We start from the raw sequence: 16527 nt of genomic DNA, 5'->3' as shown, positions 1-16527 counted from the left end.
CCCTGGCCGTGCCGCACTGGGTCCCGGCGGCGCTCGGGGAGCACGGTCCCGTTTTCCTCCCCTCGAGGGGCCGAGGCGCAGGAAGCGCCCTGGGAAGTGGCCCTACAAGGCCTTTTCCAGCCTCCTCCGCAGCTGGGCTGCTGCTCTCCCAGGCGGGGCGGCGCGGGGGGCGTTTCTCGAGAGGCCTCCGAAGAAGAAACGGGCTTTTTTTCCCTTTTTTCTTTTTTTTTTCCCGGAGCCGCTGCCCCGCCTGGGCTCCGGCAGCCGCGGTCGCCCCCGCGTCCCGGGAAGCGCAGGGATTTCGAGGAAGCCTCGTGCCCGGCGCTGGCCCTCCGGAGAGGCCCGTCACCCCGGTGGCATCGCGCCCGGAGCCTGGCTCCGTCCCGGGGGGCGACGCTGGCCCCTCCGCGGGGTCCCTGACGGGGGGGCAGAGGTAAGGGCGGGGGGGACGCGGGGACGGGTCCCGCCGGCCGCGTTCCCGCGGGAAGCAGGGGCCTGACAGCGCTTTCGGGCTTCTTCCCACGGCGTCTCCGCTCGGCGCCGTCGCTTCCCACCGGGATCTGCGTCGCTGCGTTGCCAGTGTTTGCATGGAAACCCGGCCCTGGGCGGCTGCTTTTCCCGGTGGCGCCGGCGACGTTTGCGCTGCGCAGCCCTGGCAGGCGTCTCGCCCGCTGGAGCGATGATTGATCCCGGGAGGCGCCGGCAGCTCCGAGCCCCGGGGGGCCGCGGGAGATGCTCTGCGTCCCGTGCCTCGGTTTCCCTCCGCGGGTTTCGGAAGCTGCATGGCTCCCGGAGGGCGACGGCGGGGGGCTCCGGGCCGGATGGTCGTCCCTTGGGGCCGTTTGCAGGGGGGAGATGGTCCTGGCTCCCCGGGGGATGCCGGAGCAGCCTGCGTGGCTCCGAGCTCGGGCTGCCTGGTCATCCCGGGACAACGATGGGGCATTTTCCATCCGAGCTGGGACCAGCTCCCTTATCGAGCTGTTTTTCCTGCTGGGGAGAGACCCCACCTCCGGCTGACACCGCCGGCTTTTCCCTTTCCTGCCGTCCTCAAACGGTGGCTCTTCCTGGCGTGGGGCTGGCGGATCCTGTGCTTGGCCAGGCGCCTCGGTTCGGGGCTCCCTGCCTCAGTTTCCCCCGCAGGAGACGATTGGATGGGACCCCCCAGCCGCGGATGCCGCGCGGTTTGGGCCTGGATTTGCAGCCGGGATGCGCCGGCGGGCGCAGGCGCTGCCACCTCGGTGCCGCGGGTGGCACGTCCTCCCTCTCCCCGGTGCCGCGGCCGGGCCCGGCTGCGGGAGCTGCAGAGCCGGGCAGCGTCCAGCGCCGGGAACTCGGCTCCGGCAGCTCCTTAACCCCTCGGCAGCCAGGGATTAGCCCCATTTTACAGCCGGGAAAACTGCGGCGCGGGCTGACGAGGCCGAGCCGGGGCCTCCGGCGTTCGCCTGCTGCCTGCGTGAGCTGGGAGCTCTTTGGAAGAGGCTTGTTTATCTCTTCAAGCTGCCAAGGATTAAAGCTGCTCCTTAAGGGCTCATTCCCAAGAGCCGGGCTCATCCCAGGGCCTCTCCCGGCCGGGCTGTGGCGCCGGCTGCTCCTGGGCATCGGGGCGGCTGCCTCAGAGCTCATCGGTGTAACGAGTTTGGGGGGGCTCTGCTGGGACTGAGGTGCGGGCGGAGTGCGCCAGGCTCTCCGTGGAGCCCCCCTGTCCCCCCCCAGCCCCCTAACCTGGTGCCTTTCCGTCTTCGCAGGGATGGCCGAGGACGGCGGGGCGGGGGCCGCCCCTGACACCGCCCAGGTGGGTTTCTTGCCCTCGCTGCGACTTCGTGGATTAACTCCATGGACGGGGCCGTTACGCTCTATTAATCCTCTTTTATAAGTAGCATGAGCTTTCCTCTGCATTTGGCACCTCCCGTTTCTCCCCTGCGTGCCGGGGAAACTGAGGCACGGGCAGGCAGCCCGTGGCGGGTCTCCCCGCGGGTCCCTGCGGCCGTGGAGGGCTCTGGGAGGGCGCAAAGGCAGCAGCGAGGCCAGACGCGGCGGCTCCGTGCATCGCCGGGAGCCGTGTGAGACTCCTGCCTGGAGCCTCCATTTGTGCAACCAGAAAGCAGCATATGGACGTCGGCCAGGTCGGTGGCCGGCCCTCCCGGCCAGGCCCGCTTCCCACCGGGAGCGCGGCTCCTGCACCCGGCTCCCTGCCGCTCCCCAGCGCCTTGGGCGGAGGCGGGAAGGTCTGCCCCAGCCGCTGAGTTTGGTGGAAATCAGGTGGAGGGGAGAGGGGCCGGGACGAGCCGGAGCACAACCGCGTTACGAGACACCGGAGAATCCCCACCCAGGGCGTGCTGCGGGGTGCGGGAGGCGGCGCGGCTGGTGGGGACGAGGGGCCCGGTGCGGGCTGGGGGCCGGGATGTGGCGGCTGAGCGGGGTCTCGGCGGGACCCCCAGGACGCGGCGAGGGAGGAGGCACCGGCTCCCGCAGCCACCTTCAGAGCGGGCAACGTGGAGGAGCTCTACGAGCTGCTGGAGAAGCTGGGCAGGTGAGCGGGGTCCCGGGGGGGGACCCCAAACCTTGGCGGGAGCGCGGGAGAGCAGCGGGGTCCCCGGCTGGGAGCGGGCGCCGGGACGCCTGGTCCCCCCGATGCTGCGGGGCGGGTGGGCGCCCGTGGCCACGCGTCCCCCCCCGCGAGCCCCGTCCCGGCCGTCTCGCCGCAGCGGGCACTTTGGCGTGGTGAAGCGGTGCCGGGAGCGGAGCACGGGCACCTTCTACGCCGCCAAGTTCGTGAAGACGCGCAAGTGCCGGGGCAGCCGGCTGGGCTTGGAGCGGGCGCAGGTGGAGCGGGAGGTCTCCATCCTCCGGCAGCTCGACCACCCCAACATCATGCGGCTCCACGACCACTTCGCCAGCAAGGCCGAGACGGTGCTGATCCTGGAGCTGTGAGTGGGGGGGCCAAACGGCCCCTCGCGCGTGCAGCGGGGCGGCTCTGAGCTGGGGGGGCCCGGGCGTCCCCCGGGGCGGGAGGGGGCCGCCGGCAGCTCACGGCGCCCCGACCGCGCAGCATCCGCGGCGGGGAGCTCTTCGACTTCATCGCCGAGAAGGAGGTGCTGACGGAGGAGGCGGCCATCGAGTTCCTGGCGCAGATCCTGCGCGGGGTGCAGTACATGCACGCCCGCCGCGTCGCCCACTTCGACCTCAAGGTGCCCGCGGGGCCCCCGGGGGGGGGGGACCAAGAGGGGACGTGTCCCCTTGCAGCCCCCTCCCTGCTCCTGCAGCATCTCCAAAGCCCCCGGCGAGGGTCGGCATTCACCCCGTGCCGGAGCCCCCGGCCGCATCCTGCCCCGGTTCCCGGGGGCTTTGGGGTGCTTTGGGGGCTGCCGCGGCTCGGGGACACCAGCGTGTCCCCCCCGTCACACGCCGCCGCCCTTGCGCAGCCCGAGAACATCATGCTGCTGGAGAAGGACGTCCCCAAGCCCCAGATCAAGATCATCGACTTCGGGCTGGCCCAGAAGCTGGAGGACGGCGTGACCTTCAAAAGCCTCTGCGGGACCCCCCAGTACATCGGTACGGCTGCCGCCCCGCCGCGGGGACGGTGCCGCCGTGGGGACAGTGCCACCGCGGGGACCTGCCTGGCCGTGCCCGGCCTCACGCGGCACCGTTTGTCCCCAGCTCCCGAAGTGATCAACTACGAGCCGCTGAGCGCTGCCACCGACATGTGGTGAGCCGCGGGGTGGGGACGGGACGGGGACCCCGGGGACGCCCAGGGTGGCCGGAGCGCGGCGAGCCGGCGGTGTCCCCGCGGGGCTGGGGACGGCGGTGGCTGCCGGGGGATGCAGCGCCTGACCCCACCTCTGTCTTGCAGGAGCATCGGGGTCATCACCTACATCCTGTGAGTCTGGGGGCGCGGGGGGAAACGGGGGCGCGGGGGGAAGCCGGGGCGCGGGGGGCTCCGGCGCTCAGCGGCTGTGTCATGTCCCCGCAGGCTCAGCGGCTTGTCCCCCTTCCAGGGCGAGACGGACGCCGAGACCCTCGCCAACGTCGTCGCCGGCGCCTACGAGTTCGAGGAGCGCTGCTTCGGCCAGACCTCCGACATGGCCAAGGACTTCATCCGGCAGCTCCTGCTCAAGGAGCCGGGGTGAGTCCCCGGCGGGGGGGCTGGCGCGGGGGGGCCCCGCCGTCCCCCCCTAAAGAGCCCGGCGGGGGCTGTTGCAGGAAGCGCATGACGGCGGCCGAGTGTCTCGTGCACCCCTGGATCAAGGTGAGGGCGGCGGGGGGGCTGGTGGCACCCGGCGGTGGTGGCGGCGTTGGGGACCGGGGCCGACCGCGTCCTCGCTGCCGCCAGCCCCTGAGCCGGAAGCAGGCGGCGAACCGGAGCCGCTCCTCCATCAACATGAAAAGCTTCCGCAAGTTCAACGCCCGGCGGAAATGGAAGGTGAAGGGTGGCCCGGGGGGGCGCGGGGGGGTCCCGCCGTCCTCGCCTCGGGCGGGAGCCCCCCGGCCATGGGGACGTTGCGGGAGGGGGGGGTCTGTGCATGGGATAGTGCTGTGGTTTGGGGGTGGGAGAGGAGGGGATGCCCCCCTCCATTGCATCCTGCCCCCCCATTGCATCCTGCCCCCCCATTGCATCCTGCCCCCCCCATTGCATCCTGCCCCCCCAGCTCTCCTATAACATGGTGTCGGCCTGCAACCGGCTCTGCCGCATGCGGCTCCTGTGCCACCGGAGGAAGGAGGACGAGGAGCTGGTGAGCGCCAGGAGCCCCGTGTGCCCCCCAGGACGGGGCCCGGAGAGGAGGGCTCGTGGGGGGGTGTCAGGGTCCCGGCGCTGCCCCCCAGCCCCTCCGTGTGCCCCCCCAGCGCTGCTGCGAGAGCGACCAGGAGGCCGACGACAGCCGCCCCGTGATGCTGCTGCGCCGGCAGAGGAGCAGCTGCTCGTGAGCAGGGGGAGGCAAGCGGGACCCCCCCAGTGGGGCTGTGCTGGGGGGGGGTCCTCCCGCCTCCCCTCCTGGTGCCCCAGCTGGGCTGGACTGGAGCATCGCTGTGCCGGAGCCGCTGTCCGCTCCCGTCGTTCCCAGCCCTGGGGGGTCCCCGGGGCCGCTGGGGCAGTGAGACCCCCTTTCTGCCCCCCCCCCGGGCCCTGCTGGCTCCCCGTTTCCGTGGTATTTGGAGAAATAAATGTGCCCCCCCCATCGTCGTGTCTTGCATCTGCGCAAGGGGCTGGGCCAGCACCGAGCACTTTCGGCTTCCTCCTGCTCCTCCTCCTCGCCGCAGCCTGGGGCCATGGGACACCCCGGGGGGGGGGGGGGGCGGGGGGACCGGCAGACGGATGGACGCGGCGGGGGGGGGGGGGACATTCGGACATGCTGTTGTGCGGCTCCATGCAGGGACCCTGTGCCCTGCTCCAGCTGGCAGCAGCCCCCCTGCATCCAGCTTCACCCCGTACGGGGGGTCCCGGCTCGCCCCCTCCCCGGGCTGCTGCTTTTCCAGGCTCTGCAGAGCAGGGGGGGGCCCGGGGGGGGGGCCTTCCCCTCGCTGGCCCAGGAGGCTGCAAGAGCTCCAGGGACCGTCCCTCTGCCCCGCCTGGGGAAACTGAGGCATGGGGAGGTGGCGGTGGGCCAAACCCCCCCCTTCCCGCCCGGGGCCGCCCCGCTCTCCTCCTCTCCCTTCTCCCCTCTCTATTTCCCAAACAAGAACCAGGCGGCCCTGGCCCGGCCCCGCACAGTTGTCAGGCTAAATATTTTGTGTGCGGCAGCCGAAAACAGAAGCGAAGGGGCCGCGGGCCCGGCGAGGGCCGCGGGGCCGGGCAGGGAGTGCCGTGGGCCGGGCCCAGGCGTCCGGGGCTGCACCGGCGCCTCCGCGCAGCAGCCACGGGACCCGCCGCCCCCGGAGCCGGTGTCGGCCATGGGGGCGAAGGCGGCGGTGCTGCGGCTCGGGGTGGCCCTGCTGCTCCTCGGCCCCCTCCCGCTGCCCCCGGCGCGGGCCACGTCCGAAAGTAAGTGTCCGGGGGGGTGAGGGGGGGTCCGGGATGGGACAGCCGTGGATCCGGCCCTGGGGAAGCCGGCTCCGTGCCCGGGGGCTTCGGGGCTTGCTCGCGTGCTCCCTGCATCGCTTTGGCTCTTCTTTCGCTCCCTGCCTCAGTTTCCCTCTCTCCCGTCTCCGCTGCAGCCCCCCGCCATGTCCGGGGCCGCTTTGGGGCGAGGGGGGAAGATCCCCGGGGAGGACCAGGGCCGGGGCCGGGCGGAAAAGCCCCGGTGGGAGCTGGCAGCTGAGGTCGGCACGTCCCTGCTTCCCTCTTGGCCGGGGGGGCCGGGGCGCCTGGGCTTGGCGCTGCCTTTGCGGGTGCCCCCCCTGCTCCCCGTGCCTCAGTTTCCCCACCAGTACCACCGCGGGTGCGGGAATGGGAATGGGAGGGGCGGACGGTGCTGCGGGAGGACGGAGCGTCCGAGCGAGCGGCTGTGCCGAGAGCTGCTCCGGGCACCCTCCTCCCCCCATCTCTGCCCCCACGAGGGTCCGGAGCGCCCCGGGTGCCCCCTCTGCCCCCCACCAGGGTCTGGGGGACCCCGAGTCCCCCCTCTGCCCCCCACGAGGGACTGGGGACAGGACAGGTCCTGTATCTCGGAGGGGTGGCAGTGGCTTTGCCGAGGTCGCAGGGGGACGCGGTGGCAGAGCTGGGCTGTCACCCCGGGGCTGCCCACGGCCAGGTGGGGCTGGACCCATAGCTGGTCCCTTGGGAGCCCGGAGAAGGTCCCCGTGCCCCCGTCGAGCATCCCGGGGACACGGCAAGGGGGGACGACGGGGCAGGAGGCGCCTGGTGCTGGCCGTCCCTCGCCCGGTCCCCTCGCAGCGGGGTCGGCAGCCGGCGCATTTGCCGGCATCGCCCCGGCACCGGGGTGGGAAACCCGCGCGCACGGAGCCGGGCAGAGCCCCGGCAGCCCCGAGCCCCGCGCCGGCTCCCGCGGTGTTTAGGGTTCGGGCCGAGCCGGCCGTGTTTGTTCCCGGTGTTTACAGTAAATCCCTGGCCGGTACCGCCGCGCTTCTGCCCGCGACAACTCGGCGTCAGGTTTCAGGCGCTGGGCGCGGAGGGGATGCGGCTGCGGGGACGCCGCTGGCTCGCCCGGCTCCTCGCCTTCCCGTGGGGAGCTGCGAACGGGGGGCTCTTGGCCCCGCGTCCCCTCCGCCACGCCGGCTCCCTGCAACAGCCCCGGGGTGGGAAATCGCGCCGTTCCCGGGGACCGCGGCTGCCGGCAGCCAGGGCTCGTTAGCGTCACGGCTCGCGCCGGGCTCGCACCGCTCGCGGACGTCTCGTGCCCCCGAGAGCCGAGGCGCGTGTCGGCTAGCTGTCAGGGCCGCTCGCGTCTCCGCCGAGCGGTCAAAGCAATTTCAGCCAAATCTGACAGCGAGGGCGAGGATGCTAAACCCCCCCGCGGGTTTGGCCGCAGCTGCGTCGCGGGGGTCCCCGGGGGCGGCCGTGCCCCCTGCCCACGCCGGCCCTCTCCCCCCGCAGTCTGCGGCAGCATGGACATCCGCAACGACGTCTCCCAGCTCCAGAAGCTGGAAAACTGCTCCATCATTGAGGGCAACCTGCAGATCCTGCTCATGTTCACCACGGGCGCCGAGGACTTCCGCGGGCTCAGCTTCCCGCGCCTCCTCATGATCACCGAGTACCTGCTGCTCTTCCGCGTCTACGGGCTGGAGAGCCTCCGCGACCTCTTCCCCAACCTCTCCGTCATCCGCGGCACCAGCCTCTTCTTCAACTACGCCCTGGTGATCTTCGAGATGCCGCACCTGCGGGACATCGGGCTGCACAGCCTGACGCACGTGCTGCGCGGCTCCGTGCGCATCGAGCGCAACCAGGAGCTCTGCCACATCTCCACCATCGACTGGGGGCTGCTGCTGCCCGACGCCGTCGACAACAACTACATCGTGGGCAACAAGCTGGTGGAGGAGTGCGCCGACGTCTGCCCGGGCATCCTGGACGTGGAGAAGCCCTGCGTGCAGACCAGCGTCAACGGGCAGCTCGATTACCGCTGCTGGACCTCCAGCTACTGCCAGAAAGGTGGGTACCGGCAGTCGCCCGGCGCCGCTGCATCGCTGGGAACGCCGAAACGAGCCACCAGCTTTGCAACGCCCTGGCCGGGGGGTGACCGGGAGGGTGGCTGGGCCCAGGGGTGGCCTGGCACGCGGCCGTCCCGCTGGCCCTGCCCTGCGCCGGGAGGGTGCCGCGGCGGGGGTAATCGGATCCGTGCTGTATCATCGGCCGGGGGAGAGGCCAGCTCCCGGCTGCCGTGTTTTCCCAGCGCGAGGTAAATACAGGCCCCTCCCGGGCTCGTTTGCTGTAAACAGGAGGCCTGGTAATGAAATATATACTATAAACACAGATCCTTATCAGGGCTGTAACCTCGGCCACTGCCCCAGCACCGGCTGCACCGTGCGGCTCCCGCTGCTCCGCCGGGAGCTGGGGCTCCGCAGGGGATGGGCCTCAGCAGCCCTCACCCCCCACCCACCCATCCGTCCAGCTCTCCGTCCATCCGCCCCTTCGGCCACCCATCTGGCCACCTGTCCTGCCATCCATGCTGCTGTGCATCTACTCATCCATCCTGCTATCCATCCATCCATCCATCCACCCATCCTGGCATCCATCCCTCCATCTACCCACCCGTCTGTCCTGCTACGCATCCACCCATCCATCCACCCATCCATCCTGATGTCCATCCCTCCATCCACCCACCCATTCTGCTGTCTGTCCATCCACCTGTTCATCTACCTGTTCATCTGCCCATCTGGCCATCCATCCATCCATCCATCCATCCATCCATCCATCCATCCATCCTTTCATCCTTCTTTCCTTGCCCCCCGTGGCAGGAGGGTGCCAGAAACCCCCCTCCTGCCCCAGCCCTTCCCTCCTCCTCCTCACCCCGTGCCCAGCCCAGACGCGTTGCTTCCACCCCGTAGCGGATGGGCAGCCCCCTGCACGAGGGGCCCCTGCAAGCCAGGGCCAGGCGGTCGCTTGAGCTCCTTTTCTCCGGGAAAAGCCCCTTTTGGCCAGCGCCGCGGCGTGCCGCGTCTCCCCGCAGTGTGCCCCTGCGGCGCCGGCTCGGCGTGCACGGCGTCGGGCGAGTGCTGCCACGCGGAGTGCCTGGGGGGCTGCGGGCGGCCCCGCGACAGCCGGGCCTGCGTCGCCTGCCGCCACTTCCACTTCAACGGGCACTGCCTGCCCTCCTGCCCGGCCCGCACCTACGAGTACGAGGGCTGGCGCTGCGTCACGGCCGAGTACTGCGCCAGCCTCCGCAAGGTCTCCGAGAACCCCCGCGACGCCTCCAAGTTCGTCATCCACCAGCGGCAGTGCCTCTCCGAGTGCCCCTCGGGATACACCAGGAACGAGAGCAGGTGGGAGCGCCGGGTGCCGCACGCCGGCGGCGGAGGGGACCCCGCGCCCCGCTCACGTCCCTCCCGCCCGCAGCATCTTCTGCCACAAGTGCGAGGGGCTGTGCCCCAAGGAGTGCAAGGTGGGCACCAAGACCATCGACTCGACCCGGGCGGCGCAGCAGCTGGCGGGCTGCACCCTCGTCGAAGGCAACCTCATCGTGAACATCCGCCGGGGCTGTGAGTGCCAGCGCCCTCGTCCTCGTGCAAAGCCCTCCGTGCAAGCCCTGCTCGCCCTGGTGCTCCGGGGACCAGCGATGGGGCGAGAGGGGGGCGTCTCCCATTGCAGGCGGCACTGGTGGCACCAGTGGGTGGGTTAATGGGTGGGTATTGCCGGGTGCTGGGCTCTCCTCCTTGGGGTCCCGCGTGCTGCCAGGTGAGCCGGGGGTGATGCGAAGGCCAGCACCGCTCCCCGCACCGAGCTCAATGCCTTGGGTGTCCCCAGATAACCTGGCCTCGGAGCTGCAGAGCAGCCTGGGCCTCATCGAGACCATCACGGGCTTCCTGAAGATCAAGCACTCTTTCGCCCTCGTCTCCTTGTCCTTCTTCAAGAACCTCAAGCTGATCCGCGGTGACTCCATGGTGGACGGGTGAGGACAGATGGACCAGTCCTGGGTGCAAGAGTGGGACATGGCTTTGGGGGCATCCCTGCCCACCATGTCCACGTGCATCTCCTCCTCCAGGAATTACACCCTGTACGTCCTGGACAACCAGAACCTGCAGCAGCTCTGGGACTGGAGCCACCACGTCCTCTCCATCCCCGTGGGCAAGATGTACTTCGCCTTCAACCCCAAGCTGTGCCTGGCCGAGATCTACCGCATGGAGGAGGTCACGGGCACCAAGGGGCGGCAGAACAAGGCCGAGATCAACCCCCGCACCAACGGGGACCGGGCGTCCTGTGAGTGCGGGGCCGGGATGGAGGGCTCTGTGGTGGGCACCCGGCCCTGGGGCTGCGGAGAGGCACCACGACCCCCGGCCCGAGCCCCGCGCCCCTCCGCAGGCAAGACCCAGACCCTCCGCTTCATCTCCAACATCACCGAGTCCGACCGCATCTTCCTCAAGTGGGAGCGCTACCGGCCCCCCGAGTACCGGGACCTGCTCAGCTTCATCGTCTACTACAAGGAGTCGTAAGTGGTCCCCTGCCCCCTGCTCACTTGTCCCCCTTGCCTCGAGCGCGGGGTGGCGGGTGCAACCCCTTGCCGGCAGCCCCCAGCCCGGAGCGTCCCCACGGAGCTGGCTGCGGCTCTCCCGGGGCTGGTGGATCCCGGTGGCCTCCCTGGGGCTGGGTTCCCGCGGGGAGGAGGGCCGGGGCCACCGCGTGGTCCTTGATGCCCGGGGCCAGGCCCTTCCAGAACGTGTCGGAGTACGTGGGGCAGGACGCCTGCGGGGCCCACAGCTGGAACGTGGTGGACGTGGAGCTGCCCCTCAGCACCGAGCAGGAGCCCGGGGTGGCCCTGCTCAACCTCCGGCCCTGGACCCAATACGCCATCTTCGTCCGCGCCATCACCCTCACCACGGCCGAGGAAGGGCGCAACTACGGGGCGCAGAGCGAGGTGGTCTACATCCGCACCATGCCGGCGGGTAAGGGCCCTGCCGGGAAGAGGGGGCCGTGGGAGGGATGGGTGGGGTCTGGGCTAATGTCCTCGTGTCCGCCCAGCCCCGACAGTGCCCCGGGATGTCATCTCCATGTCCAACTCCTCCTCGCACATCGTGGTGCGCTGGAAGCCGCCCACGCAGCGCAACGGCAACATCACCTACTACCTGGTGCTGTGGCAGCAGCTGGCCGAGGACATGGAGCTCTACGTCAACGACTACTGCCACAAAGGTGACGGCGGGGACGGGGACAGGGACGGGGCAGGACGGGCAGGTGCCCCCAAGCCAGGGGATGGGGATGCCAGGGGATGGGGATGCCAGGGCAGGACTCCTGGGTCCCTCCTGCCGGGATGGGGACGCCGGGGACGGCGTTGCCAGCCCTGCCCGGCTGCTCCCGCAGGCCTGAAGCTGCCGACGAGCAGCGCGGACACCCGCTTCAGCGCCGAGGACGGGGCCGGCCCCGAGGTGGAGCAGGACGCCGAGGAGGGCTGCTGCCCCTGCCGCCCCGCCGACGGGCAGCTCCGCATGGAGGGCGAAGCCGAGTCCTTCCAGAAGAAGTTTGAGAACTTCCTCCACAACTCCATCATCATCCCCAGGTGGTGTCCCCGGGGTGTCCCCCAGGCTGGGGCCAGGGGAAGGGTTCACCGCGGCGTGGGCCTGCCCTGCGGTGCTCCTGGCAGATCCTTTAACTGCTTTCTCGCTGTCTCAGGCCACCGTGGAAGGTGACATCGGTGAACAAGAACCCGCAGAGGTGAGCAAGGGCCAGGCTGCAGGCTGAGCTCACTGAGCCACCTGCAAAAGCAATGGGGGGGTCTCCCGCCTTGCTCCATTTGGGGAGGGAGCCTAGGCGTCCTGCCTCCCCGCGTCCCAGCCCTGCCTCCCTGCCCTGCAGGGCCCCGAAGCGGCGCCGCGACGTCCTGGCAGTGACCAGCACCGGCCAGGCCCCGGCGGACACCTCGTCGGTGGAGCCGCCGGGGCACGCGCCGGCCCCGATCCACGCCAGCAGCGAGCCCAAGCCCGACTTCCAGATCTTCGAGGACAAGGTGGTGCGCGACCGGACGGTGCTGTCCCAGCTGCGGCACTTCACCGAGTACCGCATCGACATCCACGCCTGCAACCACGCCGCCCACACCGTGGGCTGCAGCGCTGCCACCTTCGTCTTCGCCAGGACCATGCCCGAACGTAGGTGCCGGGCGGGCGGGGGGCAGACCCAGCCTCCTCTTTGCCCTGAGACCACACCAGGGCCTGGCCCCTCGCCGACGCCCGGGGTGCTCTTGGGTGCTGGTTCCTTTGGGAAAGGGTTTAGCACTGGATCTGGAAGCTCATCCCACCGTGCCCTTCTCTAGTGCAAGCTGATAACATTCCCGGCAACGTCACGTGGGAGCCGGCCAGCAAGAACAGCGTCCTGCTGCGCTGGAAGGAGCCCAGGAACCCCAACGGGCTCATCCTCAAGTACGAGATCAAGTACAGCCGTGAGACCGAGGTGAGGACCCCACCAGCATCTCCGGGTCGGTCCATGCGGCTGGTCAGCCGGGCACCCCGCTCCTGGTCCCCAGGTTCTGGTTATGGGGCAGGGACCGGAGGCTTGTCCAGCCGAGCCCGGGCTTGCGGGGGGGGGAAATGCCACTGCTTCCTCACCCTCCCCAGGAGGTCACCACCGTCGTCTGCGTCTCCCGCCACCGCTACTCCAAGTACGGCGGCGTCCACCTGGCCCTGCTCCAGCCGGGCAACTACTCCGCCAAGGTGCGGGCCACCTCGCTGGCCGGCAACGGCTCGTGGACGGGGCTCATCAAGTTTTACATCCTGGGGCCAGGTACGGGGCAGGCGGCGGGGGGACGCGGCGTCAGCGGGGTCCCCGGGCTGTGGGGCAGGGAATCGGAGGGGCTGCTGGGCCGGGCAGCTGGGGGGGCGGGGATGCTGGATGGAGGCAGCAGGGAATTGGGGGAGGCAGCTGGACGAGGGCCCTGGAGGATCAGGTGATGCTGCTGGACTGGGGAGCTGTGGGACCGGGGGATGTCCAGGGCCTGTGGGGCAGGAGGCACCTTGGGGTGCCAAGAGCCCAGCCCTGGGTGGCCATGGGGCGGGGTGTCCGGCCATGCCGGGGTGCAGGGTCTGCTGGGCGCTAGACCCATCCCTCGCCCACGGCGCGTGTCCCCGGCAGCCGAGGAGGAGTCCGGCAGCCTCTACGTCCTGCTCACCGTCACGCCCGTGGTCCTCATGGTGCTCATCTCCTGCCTCGCCGTCTTCGTCTTCTTCTACAACAAGAAGAGGTAGCAACCCCCGTCCGCAGCCCCCGGGCTTGGTCGCAGCCCCGGCGGCCCCCGCGGCCGGCGCTGAGGCCGGGGAAGGGCTGTGGGAGGTGGCGTCGCACCCCGGTCCATCTGTGCCCCTCCCGGGCCGGGGCAGGAGCAGCCCCTGAGCGATGGCCATCCCTCGCAGGAGCAACGACGGCTACCCCAGCGGGACCCTCTACGCCTCCGTCAACCCCGAATACTTCAGCGCCTCGGACAGTACGTAGAGACGGGCAGAGGTGCCTCCCCGGAGGGGTTCCCTGCGGGACCCTTGCAGGGGGGGAAACTGAGGCAGGAGACAGGGAGGGTCCTCGAGGTGCCCAGTGGGAGCTGGTCCCTGAGCTGGTCCTTGCCGGATGGTCCTGGCGTCCCCACGCTTTGCCCTCAAAGCTCTGCGCCCCTCTGCAGGCAGCGTGAGGGGCTCGCCCAGGTGGGACCCCCAAGCCCTGGGGGGGCCATGCCCATGGTGACGGTGACGGTGACAGGGTGGTCCCCCCCTCGCCCCGCAGTGTACATCCCCGACGAGTGGGAGGTGTCGCGGGAGAAGATCACGGTGATCCGGGAGCTGGGGCAGGGCTCCTTCGGGATGGTGTACGAGGGGCTGGCGCAGGACATCGAGGCCGAGGGCCAGGAGACCAAGGTGGCCCTGAAGACGGTCAACGAGCTGGCCACCATGCGGGAGCGCATCGAGTTCCTCAACGAGGCCTCCGTCATGAAGGCCTTCAAGTGCCACCACGTGGTAGGTGGGCGGCCGGGACGCGGGGAGGGAGGGAGGACGGTGCAGGGGGGGGTCTGCAGCGCAGGGGGGGTCTGCAGCCGCTGACCCGTCCTCACCCCTGCCCAGGTCCGGCTCCTCGGCGTCGTGTCCCAGGGCCAGCCGGCCTTGGTCATCATGGAGCTGATGACGCGTGGGGACTTGAAGAGCTACCTGCGCTCGCTCAGGCCTGACGCCGAGGTGAGGGGCTGGCGCGGGAGCAGGGCCCCAGGGGGACGCGGATTGTCCATTGCTCACCCCGGATGCCCTCGAGCCCTGTTTTTGGGGGTCCGGGCACCACGTGAGCCCAGCCCCGTCCCTCTGTTTCTCTGCGCTCGGTGCAGAACAACCCCGGGCTGCCCCCGCCGGCGCTCGAGGACATGATCCAGATGGCGGGCGAGATCGCCGACGGCATGGCCTACCTCCACGCCAACAAGTTCGTGCACCGGGACCTCGCTGCCCGCAACTGCATGGTGTCCGAGGACTTCACCGTCAAGATCGGAGGTGGGTGGCGCTGGGTGGGCACGGCCCCGGCCCCCTGCACCTCCTGGGGCTCACGCCTCCGCCTCCTCCTCCTCCTCCTCCTCCTCCTCCTCCTCCTCCAGATTTCGGCATGACCCGGGACATCTACGAGACGGATTATTACCGCAAAGGCGGCAAGGGGCTGCTCCCCGTGCGCTGGATGTCCCCCGAGGCCCTGAAGGACGGGATCTTCAACACGCACTCGGACGTCTGGTGGGTGCTGGGGCGAGCGGGGGGCGAGCGGGGGGTGAGCGGGGGCTGCAGGGGGGGCCCCGGGCTGACCGGCGGTGCCTGCCGGCAGGTCCTTCGGGGTGGTGCTGTGGGAGATCGCCACGCTGGCCGAGCAGCCCTACCAGGGCATGTCCAACGAGCAGGTCCTGCGCTTCGTCATGGACAACGGGGTCCTGGAGAGGCCCGAGAACTGCCCCAACCGACTGTGAGTGGGGAGCGCCGCGCCGGCCCCGGCACCCGTCACCCTGGCTTCTGGTCTGGCAGGGGGCCCGCGGCAGAGCGGTGCCGTGGGGAGGGACGCGGGGCGGCCTGGTGGCGCCGGGGCCCCCCCAGACCCAAGCGGGCGCCCTCTCTCCCGCAGCCACGAGCTGATGTGCCTGTGCTGGCAGCAGAACCCGCGCCAGCGCCCCTCCTTCGTCCAGCTGCTGGAGCGCATCAAGGACCACATGGCGCCCGCTTTCCGCTCCCTCTCCTTCTTCTACAGCCCCCGGAACCGGCGGCGCGGCTCGGGCGAGCCCTCCGACGCCGAGACGGACCCGCTCCCCGAGGAGCACGAGCCGCCCGCCTCCCCGCCGCCCGCCCGCCAGGACCGCGGCCGCGGCTGGCTCCCCAACGGGGCGCCCGGCCTCTGACCCCCGCCCGGCGCTCGGCGTCTCCTCCAGCCCGCTCCGGACTTCTGCCCCCGTCCCACAGGCCCCCGCGGGGGCCGTTCGTGTTATTTATTGCGGGGAAGGGAAGGGGGGGTCGCGGGCGGCGAGCGGGGCCGCGCGCTAGGAGCTGCACGCGCTGCAGCAGCCCCGGCGCAGGCAAACCCAGGGCGTGGGAAAGGGGGGGCGAAGAAAAGATGCCCCGGGCGGTCGCGTGTCCGTGCCCGGCCGGGCTCCCGGAGGCGCCGACCTTCCCGTAGAAATAAAACTGGGTGCCCTGAGCCAGGGGAGAGAGCGGGGTGCCGTCCTCTGAACGGTGGGGGGGGCCGGGCGCTTCCCGGGGGGGGGTTTCTTTCCTTTTTTTTCTTTGAAGGCTGGCGGTGGGTGGGGAGATGGGGGTCTGCGGGGTGAGGAGTGGGGTTTGGGGGTCAGGGCTGTCCCCCCCCCGCTGCCCTCTGCCCCCCTGCCTCTGCCCCGGCACCCCCCAGCCCGTCTGCGAACCAGGTCAGTAGCATCAACCCCATTTTACAGATGGGGAAACTGAGGCAGGGGGCGGCCCCGGCAGCGGGAGATGCCTGGGGCCTCCCCGAGCGACCGCCAGGTCCCCGGTGCTGGGACCAGCGCCCAGGTCCCCGAAAGGGGCTTCGCTGTCTTCCCCGCGGCCGTGGGACGAGCGCGAATAAAGCGGGACGAAGCTCGGCGGTGCTCTGGTTTGTGGGGGGCACCGTGGGGCTGGGCCTGGGGACCCCCCCCGCCACCGGCCCCGACGCTTTGTGCACACGCTGCCCCACATCTGCCCCCCGTGGGGACGGTCCAGCTCGCAGCGGCAGGAGCCTGGCTCGCTCCCGGGCTCACGGCTGCGAGGAGCCGACCCGCCCGCCAGAGCCCAGGCTGAGAACGCACCAAACTCAGCACCCGTGTGAGCCCCCCCCGAGGGCGCGGGGGCTGGATCCGGCCCGGCAGCACCCCGGAGCCCCGTGTCCTCGTCGCCTGCAGGCTCAGGACGGGCAGCGGCGTCGGGGTGTCCTGGCCCCCGCGCGGTGCGTCAGCCCCTCGCCCGACGCTGCGCGTTCCCGGCAGC

The 16527-nt window shown here is 70.8% G+C and overlaps 2 protein-coding genes across 4 annotated transcripts; both read left to right on the top strand.

Moving 5' to 3' along the window:
• Positions 1 to 85: 85 nt before the first annotated feature.
• LOC112990826 (death-associated protein kinase 2-like) lies at positions 86 to 5174 on the top strand. Of its 3 annotated transcripts, XM_064498998.1 has the most exons (13): positions 250 to 433; positions 1746 to 1792; positions 2439 to 2530; positions 2706 to 2927; positions 3050 to 3188; positions 3423 to 3552; positions 3658 to 3706; positions 3851 to 3877; positions 3971 to 4123; positions 4201 to 4246; positions 4331 to 4420; positions 4647 to 4730; positions 4843 to 5174. In XM_064498998.1, the coding sequence occupies exons 2-13, from the start codon at positions 1748 to 1750 to the stop codon at positions 4921 to 4923; spliced, it is 1158 nt and encodes a 385-aa protein (XP_064355068.1). In that variant the 5' UTR covers positions 250 to 433; positions 1746 to 1747; the 3' UTR covers positions 4924 to 5174. The 3 variants fall into 3 exon arrangements, with proteins under 3 accessions (XP_064355070.1, XP_064355069.1, XP_064355068.1); XM_064499000.1 differs by lacking the exon at positions 4647 to 4730 and having other exon boundaries at positions 86 to 433; XM_064498999.1 differs by lacking the exon at positions 3851 to 3877 and having other exon boundaries at positions 90 to 433.
• A 598-nt stretch (positions 5175 to 5772) lies between these two features.
• On the top strand, positions 5773 to 15718 carry INSRR (insulin receptor related receptor). The gene is made up of 22 exons (XM_026112868.2): positions 5773 to 5977; positions 7490 to 8041; positions 9060 to 9372; positions 9446 to 9588; positions 9854 to 9998; positions 10092 to 10306; positions 10409 to 10535; positions 10751 to 10989; positions 11066 to 11233; positions 11402 to 11597; positions 11711 to 11752; positions 11894 to 12183; positions 12348 to 12484; positions 12649 to 12814; positions 13163 to 13271; positions 13441 to 13511; positions 13802 to 14031; positions 14137 to 14247; positions 14391 to 14550; positions 14652 to 14781; positions 14870 to 15004; positions 15161 to 15718. Exons 1-22 carry the CDS (start codon positions 5887 to 5889, stop codon positions 15429 to 15431), a joined length of 4041 nt encoding a protein of 1346 aa, XP_025968653.1. The 5' UTR covers positions 5773 to 5886; the 3' UTR covers positions 15432 to 15718.
• The last annotated feature ends 809 nt before the right edge of the window (positions 15719 to 16527 follow it).

Source organism: Dromaius novaehollandiae, chromosome 29, assembly GCF_036370855.1.
Source record: "Dromaius novaehollandiae isolate bDroNov1 chromosome 29, bDroNov1.hap1, whole genome shotgun sequence".
Lineage (NCBI taxonomy): Eukaryota > Metazoa > Chordata > Aves > Casuariiformes > Dromaiidae > Dromaius > Dromaius novaehollandiae.
Note: the sequence above shows the minus strand (reverse complement) of the source record. Positions and strands in the feature narration are given on the sequence as shown.